This window comes from Cinclus cinclus, chromosome 6 (genome assembly GCF_963662255.1).
Source record: "Cinclus cinclus chromosome 6, bCinCin1.1, whole genome shotgun sequence".
NCBI classification, from domain to species: Eukaryota; Metazoa; Chordata; class Aves; order Passeriformes; family Cinclidae; genus Cinclus; species Cinclus cinclus.
In genome coordinates, this window is record NC_085051.1 from 29,494,574 (window position 1) to 29,505,182 (window position 10,609).

General features: G+C 53.1%; 1 protein-coding gene across 1 annotated transcript; it reads left to right on the top strand.

Moving 5' to 3' along the window:
• The first annotated feature begins 2,136 nt into the window (after positions 1 to 2,136).
• Positions 2,137 to 5,608, top strand: ZFP36L1 (ZFP36 ring finger protein like 1). Its single transcript, XM_062494536.1, has 2 exons — positions 2,137 to 2,326; positions 3,127 to 5,608. The coding sequence occupies exons 1-2, from the start codon at positions 2,270 to 2,272 to the stop codon at positions 4,075 to 4,077; spliced, it is 1,008 nt and encodes a 335-aa protein (XP_062350520.1). The 5' UTR covers positions 2,137 to 2,269; the 3' UTR covers positions 4,078 to 5,608.
• Positions 5,609 to 10,609: the final 5,001 nt, after the last annotated feature.

Sequence of the window (10,609 nt, forward strand, 5' to 3'; positions counted from 1 at the left end):
GTGTGAATTCATGCCCACACAAATTCCCACTCTGGCCCGGAGGGCTCTGACTTTTAGCCACGAGGTGGGGTGAGCAGCTAAATTCCTGAGCTGAGCATGTGCGCAGGCAATGCAAGGCAGACCACCATGGAGTCGGGGTTTGCCAAGCTAAATCACTTGAAAAAAAAAAAATCCTTCTCGGCTTCAGCCTTTGCCACTTGATCCGCGGAAATGTGCAGCCTTAAACCCCAAGTTTCCAAAACAAATGCACACGGCACAAGCGAATAACACATAAGCAGCAAGGGCAGAGAGCTGTGCTGGCAGAAGGGCTGCCGGCCCTGGGCTTGCCGCAATCCCACTCCGGGATCAGCCCCATGCCGTGGCTGGACGACGGGAGGAACCGGGCAAAAACCTGGCTGGGAGCGACTCGGTAGTGAAATAGTTATCTCGGCTGGCTTTCTCGGTAACTCTTGGAAAGTCCCTGAAATGACGTTTCTAACTAACAATTAAAATGGGTTTAATTATAGAGAGGCTCAGAGCCCTGGGAACAAGCACCATCTACAGAACGAGTAAACAACTGCAGAAAATAATAGGCTGTTCGCTCCCTGGTCTACTCCTCACTTCTGGCCAAGACGAGGGGGAAAAAAAAAACTATAAAGAGAAGGAAATTCGAGGAACCTGATTGCTCTCCTTAAGGAAATAATAATAATGATGATCATAAAAAAAAAATAAAAATCTGGAATAGCCCAAGCCTGTGGGTATTTCTCTCGGTTGGTTATTTTGGTTGTTCTTGAAGACCAAAGGACGGGAAAAAGATCAGCCGCCAGCGCAAAGTCCAGATGCCGCGACTCCAAAGCAAACAGAGGAGGAAGTGGATCATTTGTTTGAAGTTTTCGGTGCGATGGCCGCTCGGGTCAGCGCTCTGCAGCCCAAGGCAGGGGTTTCTGTTCTCCCAGCCAAGCCGGAGTGCAGGAAGGAGGAAGAGCCTGCAGTGCTCAGCCTTGGACGAAACACCCACCGAGGTTACAGCCGGCGCTAGGGGGGATAACTGGGCAGAGACTGAGCGCTGGTATTGACAAGCCTTCAACACTTGGTCTTGTTTTTCTTTCATACAGAAACGGCCACCACTGTCCCCCCTCGTCTCTGCCATACCGCTATCAGTATGAATCATACCTTACTTACTAAAACCTCGAACAAATTACTTGCTTAGAGACCTTAGTTTCTCTATGATTTTTTTTTTTCAGTTTTGCAGTGTTGAGTCCTGCGGACTGGGAGAACAGGCAGGATTTATCAAACACCCTTTTAAAGGGCAGACATGCATTTTAACAACTTAAATTACTGGGGATGTGAGCTATTTCCCTTTGCAGAGCCTGCCAGGTTACAGAAAAATGTGAAAGAAGGAATAAGGTTCCGAGAGAGGGGAGGGAGGCGGCGGGGGGCGATCAGCACAAAGCCCTGCAGGGCGCACCAGACGCGGCCCAGCGCGGGTCCGGGTCCGGGTCCGATCCGTTTAAATCCAAGCGGGCAGTCCCCGCTGCCTTTCCGCGGGAAGAAGCGCGCGAGCCGCGGAGCCGCCGCCCAGCGCGGCCGTTGGGCGCGCGCCCGCCGCGGAAGGGGACGGGACAGCCGCGCGCGCCCGGCGGAGGGGCGCTCGCGCGCGTGCCGAGTTAAACGCCCGCGCGCACGCGGACACGCGCGCACAACGTGGACGCACGAGGACAAGCGCGCGGGCGCGCGCGGAGACGCGAGCACAAACGGACGCGCGCGCACAAGCGCGCGGAGTCACTCGGTGCGGCCGCACAACCGCCCCCTCCGGCGGAGCGGAGCGGAGCGGAGCTGAGCGCAGCGCGGCGCGGGGCGGGGCGGGGCGGGGCCGGCCCGGCAGGCACAGCACAGCCACCCACCACCCCGCCCTCCGACAGGCCGCTCGGGCGTTCTCTTCCCCCTCCCCCCTTCCTCTGGTCCCTCCCCCCCTCCTTCCTCCCGAAAGTTTTTTTGGGCCTGCCCGCCCGGGTGATTCAGTTGCGGTGTCAATCACCCTGCCCTCCTCCTCCTCCTCTCTCCCGCCGCCGGCTCCTCCTCCCGGGGCAAGTCGCAAACTTTATAAGTTGAGCTTTCCCCGAGCCCCCTGGAAGCGGCGAGCGGGCGCGGCGGCCGGGAGGGCTGGTGGCGGCATCGGCGGCGGGGGGAGGCTGCGAGCAGGGGCGCTGGAGGCTGTGCCTTACCCACGCCGTGACTCCTCGTGTCCGAGTGCCGCTGCCCCACTCGCTTCCCCCCTCGCTCGCCGAAGATGTCCACAGCTCTGGTGTCGCCCACCATCTTCGACTTGAGCGAAGTTTTATGCAAGGTAAAGGCGCTAGCGGGGGTTCCGCCGCCAGCTTCGGGGCTTTTCAGCTTCCTTAATGTTCGTGTTCGGGCTTCCCCCCTTCCCTGCCCCCCCCCGTTTCGTTTTCTGGTCGTGAGTAAGTTAGGCGCTGGGACCGGAGGGCGCAGGGCGGGAACCGAGGGCCGCCACCCCGTTTTGGGACGCCGGGGTTTTTGCCCGTTTTTCCCGCCTTGGCCGCTCCGGAGGAGGCAGGGTGGGGGAGCCGCCCGCGCTCCCGGCGGGCTCAGCCGCGGCACCGAGCGGAGGGGCCGGATCCTTCCCGTGCCCCCGGGGCCGCCGCGCTACAACACGCCCGGGCGCGGCGCGGCGGGCGGCGGTGCTGCCGCGGGGCCGGGCGGGGGAGGAAGAAGAGCGGGCGGCCGGGCGGGCTCGCTCCCCGCGGGGCCCGGCCGCGCTGCTGGAGCGGTTGGGCGGGCGCCGTGCCGCGCGCTGCCCTTCCCGCGCGCCGCCGTCCCCAGGGGCGCTCCCGGGGAAGCGCTCCCGCCGCGCGGGGTTTTCGGGCGCCCCCCCGCGCCGGGCGCTCGGCTCGCTCCGGGACCGCTCCGCGCCAAGGACGGGGAGGGGCGCGGCGGGGGGGGGGCCTGCAGCAGATGTGGCTGCCGAGGAACGGAGCGAGGGAGCTGTCAGGGCAGGGCGGCTGCCGCTCCCCGGGCCGCGGCAGCGGGAGGTGGCGTGGTGCCGCGCCCCGCTCTCGGGGCTGCGTGGGGATGTCGGAGGAGGCGGTAGAAGTGACGTGACCGGCCCTTGCTTTGTCCCCGCAGAGCACCAAGATGTTGAATTACAGCCCCTCGGGTGTCAGCGGGTGCCTGCTGGACAGGAAGGCGGTGGGCACCCCGGCGGGCGGGGGTTTCCCTAGAAGGCACTCTGTCACCCTGCCCAACTCCAAGTTTCACCAGAACCAGCTCCTCAGCAGCCTGAAAGGGGAGCCGGCTCCCATGCTGGGACCCCGGGAAAGCCGCTTCCGGGACCGCTCCTTCTCCGAGGGCGGCGAGCGCCTACTGCAGCAGAAGCAGCCCGGGGGACAGGTCAACTCCAGTCGCTACAAGACGGAGCTGTGCCGCCCCTTCGAGGAGAACGGCGCCTGCAAATACGGTGACAAGTGCCAGTTCGCCCACGGCATCCACGAGCTGCGGAGCCTCACCCGTCACCCCAAGTACAAGACGGAGCTGTGCCGCACTTTCCACACCATCGGCTTCTGCCCTTATGGGCCGCGCTGCCACTTCATCCACAACGCGGAGGAGCGCCGCGCCGTGGCGGGGAGCCGGGAGCCCGCCGTCACCGACAGACCCCGCCTGCAGCACAGCTTCAGCTTTGCCGGCTTCCCCAGCACTGCTGCCAGCGGGCTGCTGGACAGCCCCACTTCCATCACACCGCCGCCCATGCTGAGCGCCGACGACCTGCTGGGCTCCCCCACCTTGCCTGACTGCGCCAGCAACCCTTTCACCTTCTCCAGCCAGGAGCTGGTCAGTCTCTTTGCCCCCAGCATGGGGGTACAGGTGCCCAGCGGGAGCTCCCCCACCACCTTCTTGTTCAGGCCCATGTCCGAGTCCCCCAATATGTTTGACTCGCCACCCAGTCCTCAGGACTCCCTCTCTGACCAGGAGGGCTATCTGAGCAGCTCCAGCAGCAGCCACAGCGGCTCAGATTCCCCTATCCTGGACACCTCAAGACGTCTTCCCATCTTCAGCAGACTCTCAATCTCCGACGACTAATCTGGGGTTTCCTCTTGCCCCTCCCCACCTCTATTACAATGTTAAGCTGAACTCCCCCCAGCCTTGTCCCCAGTAGTCCAAGCTGGATGTTAACATGTTCACCTGCCTGCCTGATATGCACTGGCTTAAACCTTAAGTGCCAAAATTACGATGAGAAGCAATAACGTTTACAAAATAGTGCCTTTCAACACTTTTCACTGTGACTGTATTACCTCTCCAGCTGCAGAGGGCACCAGCAGCTCTGTGCACTTCCAGATGTGCAGGAAATGTCCGAATCCGGCTCCCTCCACTGGCCATGTACTGCATTGCCCTCTCCCAGTCCCTTCCCAAATGGCCAGTTTCTGCTAGGCTGCAGGCATGTGGGCAAGTGTTAACATCCAGTCCTTTCTCTCCTCCCCTTAAAGACTAAATCTTGCCTGGATCCACTCAGGTCTGCGGGAAGAAAAGCTGAGAACGGACAAAGATTGTAACGTGAGTGGGACTTCGACTGGGAGGAAGAAAACAAAAGCAAAAAACAGATGGACTGTGAGAGACTTGATTTTGGTGCTAAAAGTTCCCCATGTATACATGTGACATCGTAAAACAAATAAAGAAATAGAGGGGTGGGGCCAACAGAAGTCATTCCACACACACAAGTTTGTGTAAACAAAGTTCGAGTAGACATAGCTTTAATGGTTTTGCTCTAGAGTACTTTAGACCTATCTTAGAGCACTCACGCCAAGCTTTTTATTATTTTTTCTGGGTTTTTAATTTTGTATAACTTTTCAGAAATTGGAGAGCAAATTTTGCTTGTCACTGCACAACAATATAAAAAGCTTATTTAACTTATCAAAACGTATTTATTGCCAAAACCTTTGCTTTTTAATTTTGTTCATATTTATCGGGATGATGAATCCATAGAATATATTCTTTTATGTTTAAATTATGATCTTCCATATTAATCTTAAGATTGTGAAGTGTCTTTTTTCCTTTTTTTCCCCACAGTTTAATATATTATACTACAATGACATTTTTTGTAACTTTACACTTTTTTTTTGGTTATTTTATTTTAAAAAATGAAAAATTAATTTAAAAAAAATGCAAAAGCTGTGTTTGGATTATTTATTTTAGAACTCCCTCCCCCTTTTTTTGTGTTGGACTGCAAATGGAGTTGTTGTGCATCTTTGCCTTTTCTCTTCTCCTCTTCTCTCCCAGGTCTTGCCTACCTGGGCTTTAGAATGTACATACCTGAGCTTTGTTGCTAGACAACGTGGAAGGAAGACTTTTTCTTCCTCTAGTTGTATAGATTCTTCAAGGAGAAAAGCCTTGGGCTCAAAGTGCCTATCTGAAGACATTCCAAATACAGTTTGTCTTTGCATTTCTGTATTCCAAGTTTGGAGTTTTCCTTGCCAAGATGAATGGGACTGGCACAAAGAGAATAATGAATGTAATTTTTACCCCGTTACTGTTCTACACTGCTTTTTCTTCCTCTTTGTGTGAGTTTATTTAAAAGAGAATCTCTTTTGTAATGACTGTTTGCAGTTTAAATCAATAAACCCCAAGTTTTTTCAAGAAACTGACAGTGGAGCTGGTTTTACTTGCAAAAATTGAGGGGCTGGTTTTGGACAACCCCACACAATGCAGGTGCTTCCCTTCTCTTGACCCTTGAAGTGCCCAGGCATCCTTCTGTTGTGATTCAGTGGGTCAGCCCTGCAAGTGTTTGGGAGCAGATCAGTCACAGCAAGTACCTGATGTGACCTACCCCGGTGGCCTCTAACCTTCAGAGTCTCTTATGGAGTCCTTGAGTCAATCAGTCTGTTCCTGACAAGCTCTTTCTGATGAGCATGGCTTAAACCTGGGATTGGCTTTTGTTGCTTGTGTGCTCCTGCATAGCTCCTTACCCCTCAAGGAGGGGCTTAAATGTGTGTTTTGAGTGAGGCTGAAGTGGGATATTGAAGTTAGAGATAGTCCAAATCTCAGTCCTGGCTTGTTAGTGGTACTTGTCTGCTTGCACAGAGGGGTGGTTTGGGGCTTTGTGGGGGAGAGGAGCATGAACCCCCAGCAAAGGCTCAAGGCCCCACTATCGTGTTTAAACCCTTGTACATCTTGAAGTATCAGCAATCCCAGAAACTTCTCAGGCCATTGGTTTTGTTAGGAACACATGGTGTTAAGTCTTGTGTTTTTGCCTTTGAGCTCTCCTGTGAAGCAACCTTTTGCTCCCAAACTTGAGGCTGAAATGTTGCTGCTAAACCACCAGTCCTTCAGCTGTCTTAACATGCCTCAATGTTCAGATTTCCTAACTCGTTTTGGAAAAGTTCCTGCCAAACAAAAGCTGTAGGATGCCTCAAGGCTTACACCGGTGAACCAGCCTTCTCTACTGTTAGCTCTAAGCACTTGTGTGATCTGGCACTAAAGGTGAACTGGGTGGAGGAAAGATGGAGGAAGAAGAGTGTTGCTGATGGAAGCTGCTTCCCTTGAACACTGCAAAAACTATGGGGAGTTTGTTTGGCAGATACTGATGTGAACTAGTGCATGATGTGGTCTGTGTGCTGATCCATGGGAGAAGAGCCTCAGGCACAGCTTCAGCTCTGCTAGCCTTCAGCAGTACCATTGACTGCAGCTTTGCTCCGGGGCATAAAGGCAATGAGCCCCATGTGAGGGATGGGTTCTGCCTGGGAGACTGGTGCCCAGCTGCAGCAAGTGCCCAGGTGTGCCTCCTCTCAATCAAGCTGGCGGCCCCAGAAGAGTAAGACTATCTGATCTGGAGGGGATCCCAAGCCTGTTGCAGGGCACACACGTGGAGCTTGAAACTGCTTGCTTCCTTTCTGGACTTTCTGTGCAGCTCTTCAAACAAATAGTCTTTGACCAGTTAATAATTGATGAAGAAAATAGCTGTATCAGTTGCACAGTGCTGTTGGTATGACAACCAACCAGGAAGCTATACTAAAAGTAGATCTTTGCTCGTGGTACTTGTGTACTTCCCTTGTCCTTCGAGTGCGCTGATTCCGGGAAGCCAGTACCGTTTTTCTCCTGTGAGTTTATTAATGATATATGCTTGCTCACTCTGTGTTTTTGAAACTAACCTTGAGCTGGTTCACGCAGGGGATAGAGAAGAGCAGAACAGGATGCAAGAACCTTCAGCAGTGAAAGGATTTACCTGATCTGATACCATCAGGATTCATTGCAGCTTTGGTATGTGGCAGCAGATACTCTAGAGAGACTTTTCCTTCCTTGTGTTTACCATGGATGAGTTGTCCATGCTCTTTCTCACAGGGTTAGCAAGTTCACCTAGTGGTTGTTTAGGTGAACCTACCATGGCTTGTAATAGCCCAGCCAAGGCTCAGAAAAGTATAAATAGCCTATTCTGACGGGATAGTTTTGACACACATTCCTCTGACTTAAGGACTCCTTCACTCTGGCTTACTGATTTAGTGCACAGGACTTTCAGAGTGGCCATAAAACAGGGCTAGGCCTGTGCATTGTCACAGCTGGTGCTGGTGTGCCTGCTGTGGCAGCGCAGAGAAAAGTGCCCACAAGAACAAGATGCCTGTAAAGGTGCCATGGCAAAGTGTGCCTCTGTACACTTCGCAGGTTGCACTTACAGTTCTTACTGTGGGGCAGGGGGACACCTATGGTGGCTCTGGCTTCTCTTTGCATACATTTTGTTGTCATCATGGGTGCTTGCTGTGGGCTCCCTCTAAGAATGGACTTGGTCCATACCTCTGGGCTACAAGCATTTGATGGTTTTTGGCTTTGAAGTCAGGTGAGTCTAGTGCTATCCATCCTCAATATATCTTGGAAATTAGAGCCATATTGTATGGTTGGCTGTGCCAGTTGTCTTTTGGTATGGAATAATGTGATGGCTGATCTGCAGAGCTCCAGGTGGCTCAGATCCCACCTTGGTACCTGTCTCCTCCTTCCTAATTCCTGCAACAGCTGTATGTGTCCCACAGACACTATTGACTACTCACTTCTTTGCTATGGGCTAGCTGTGACTTTTGTGCCAAAACACCTTCAGTTCCGCAATTAGGGCCTGTAGAAGCGGGGGGAGGGGGGGCATCTAATTTCCTGAACGTCATAGGAGAGAGATGAAAAGTCAGATAGGGGTTCTTTGTTGTCGCTGATGGTTTGTTTTTAAAGGCATTTGGGAGCTTAACTGTCTGGTTTTGGCTGATCTTTGTTTAGTATCACTTGTAGATAGATATGGTGTGCCAGATTGCAAGTGACAAAAAATACCATTTAGAATGAACCCTGAAATTTTCCAAGATCCTGGTTCTGACAGAGTTTGTCTCATCAGTATAGTTATGAAATTGGGATGCAGAGAGGGAAAGAATTTGGAGAAGAAATATGCTTGGAAGATTGTTACAAGCTGGCTCAAATTTTCAGTCTGTATGGTTCCTGTGCAGTTATGCAGTGGTCTGTGGGTGGGACTTTGGGCTGCTGCTGAAATCACCTTGGGAAGAAGGGGCTCTACCAGGCTTTTGCACAGCAGAGGGGAGATGGCAGTGGGGCAGGAAAGGATTGGGTCACTGTTGGAGATCAAGAGCCAGAGACTGAGTCCACACAGCGTGGGGATAGCATGGGTGAGAAAGAAGCCATGCTGTCCGGAGTCTGAAGACTGCTTGTGTTCAAGTGCAAAAAGGCCAATAAATTAGGTCTCTCCAGTGGGGCTCAAGAGCATCAAATTGAGGGGAAGGTCTGGATAATGTAGCCTGCTGAATACTATCTGATGACCATAGCCAAGGATATGAATGACTATTAAGATGCAGTAATACAGGCAAAAACCACAGCATGCCCTTTACACTTGCTAATTGCTGCAATTTGTGTGGTCTGTGTTGGGGAAAGCTAGCATGTGCTTGAGTCTGGAGAAAGAGGCTTTGGGAGAAGGTGCTGTGGTCAGTGTGTAAACAAAGAGGCTCCTGACTTCAGTGCTGAGGGCGTTGTGGAGGCTGAAGCCATGTCCAGGGGCAGCACTGACACAAAAACACTGCCTGGAAGGGAGAGAGGTACTTGTGCTTCAGGGAGGCTCCTCGTGCCCTACATTACAACAGGTAGACATGAAGGTGTGAGGTCTGGTACCACGCAGTGGGGCTGATGAGGCAGGTCTGCTGCAGAGGGGTGGTGTGCTGAGTGACTAGATGCTCCAGCAACGAGCAACAGTGTGGTGAGTGAAGTGAAAATAGGCCAAAACTTAAGAGTGAAGAACGTTGCCTTTCTGACTCGGGTCCCACAGAAGAGGGGTCAGGAGGAGCTCATAGCAGAAGCAGTTTGAGTGGTATGAACCAGCCACAAACAGGAACGAACAGCAAAACCAGTTAGGAAGGAGTTAGGTGGAAGGAAGGGGTAAAGGACTTGTACAGGGTCTCTTGGGCTGGGAACACTGGGACAGATGGTGAGACTGGCTCAGTGGGAACACTTCAAGTGCCTGCTAGGAACTCACAGAACAGCTCTTGCCCTCGAGGCTGAGTTCAGTCCAAAATGTTCGAAGTTGCTTCTGCCGGTGCTGTAAAATGTCCTTTGTTTAGACGCTCTTTGGCCCATTCAACAACGCCTTTTCCTCACAAAGCCGATGCTTATTCCCTAGAATACTTACACGGAAAAAAAAAAAAAATTCCTCTAAGACACCCTAAACCAATACCTGCTGTGACTAAGCCCTGTGGGCAGCTCCGCGGCTGATTTATATCCTCCTCCTCCTCCAAAGCGGAGGGGTCGGAGTGGAAGCAGGCGCGGCGCTCACCATGGCCGAGGAGCGCTCGGGAGCGGGGCAGAGCAGAGCAGCGGAGCGGGGCGGAGCGGGGTTGCTGTCGCTGCTGCTCCCGCTCCCGCTGCTCCTCCTGCTCCTGCCAGCCGCGACGCTGGTTCGGGTTTCCTCCTAGACAGAACAGAGCTCCTTTTGGCCAGGGCAGCTTTACGGCCTCGCCTGGGTTTATTATATTGCAAATGTTTTGAATTCCACATGTTAATTTCCAGAGAGGCTTTGTTTCGCTTTTGCTGCTTTCCCTGCTCCCCTCCCACCTCCGTTTTGATTTTTTTTTTTATTATTGTTATTATTACCGCTGCCCTAACCTCTTCTTTTTGACTGGGTTTTGGTAATAGCTGCCGTTTTCTGAGCAAACAGAGGACTGGAATTCTCCCCGCCTGGGCTCCAGCTGCAAATTAATCTCTTTTCATAGTTTCGTTTTATGTCCGCCCACGATCCCCACCACATTAGCTTAGTCAACACATGGAAGTGAAATTTTTCCATCCAGGATCCTGCGGGTTGTGAGGCTGTTGTGGAGCACGTGACTGCCAGCTCCAGAGTTTTCTCGCACCTCTGGGTGGAAGGAAGTTTTCTCATCCCCCACATGTGTGAGCGGTTGCCGGTGGGATGTGAAAGGTTTTAACAACTGGAGTGGGTGGAAGCATTTCAGGGTCCAGCAGCATTTCTGTGTGTGTTTAAAGCCCCAGCACAGCAGCCGGGTGGAGGCATAGCCGTGGGCATGGCATGTTTGCAGTAGCTCGGGTTCTATGAGCCCACTGCTCAGCAAATGAGCTTATCAGGGGGGTTCTCCCC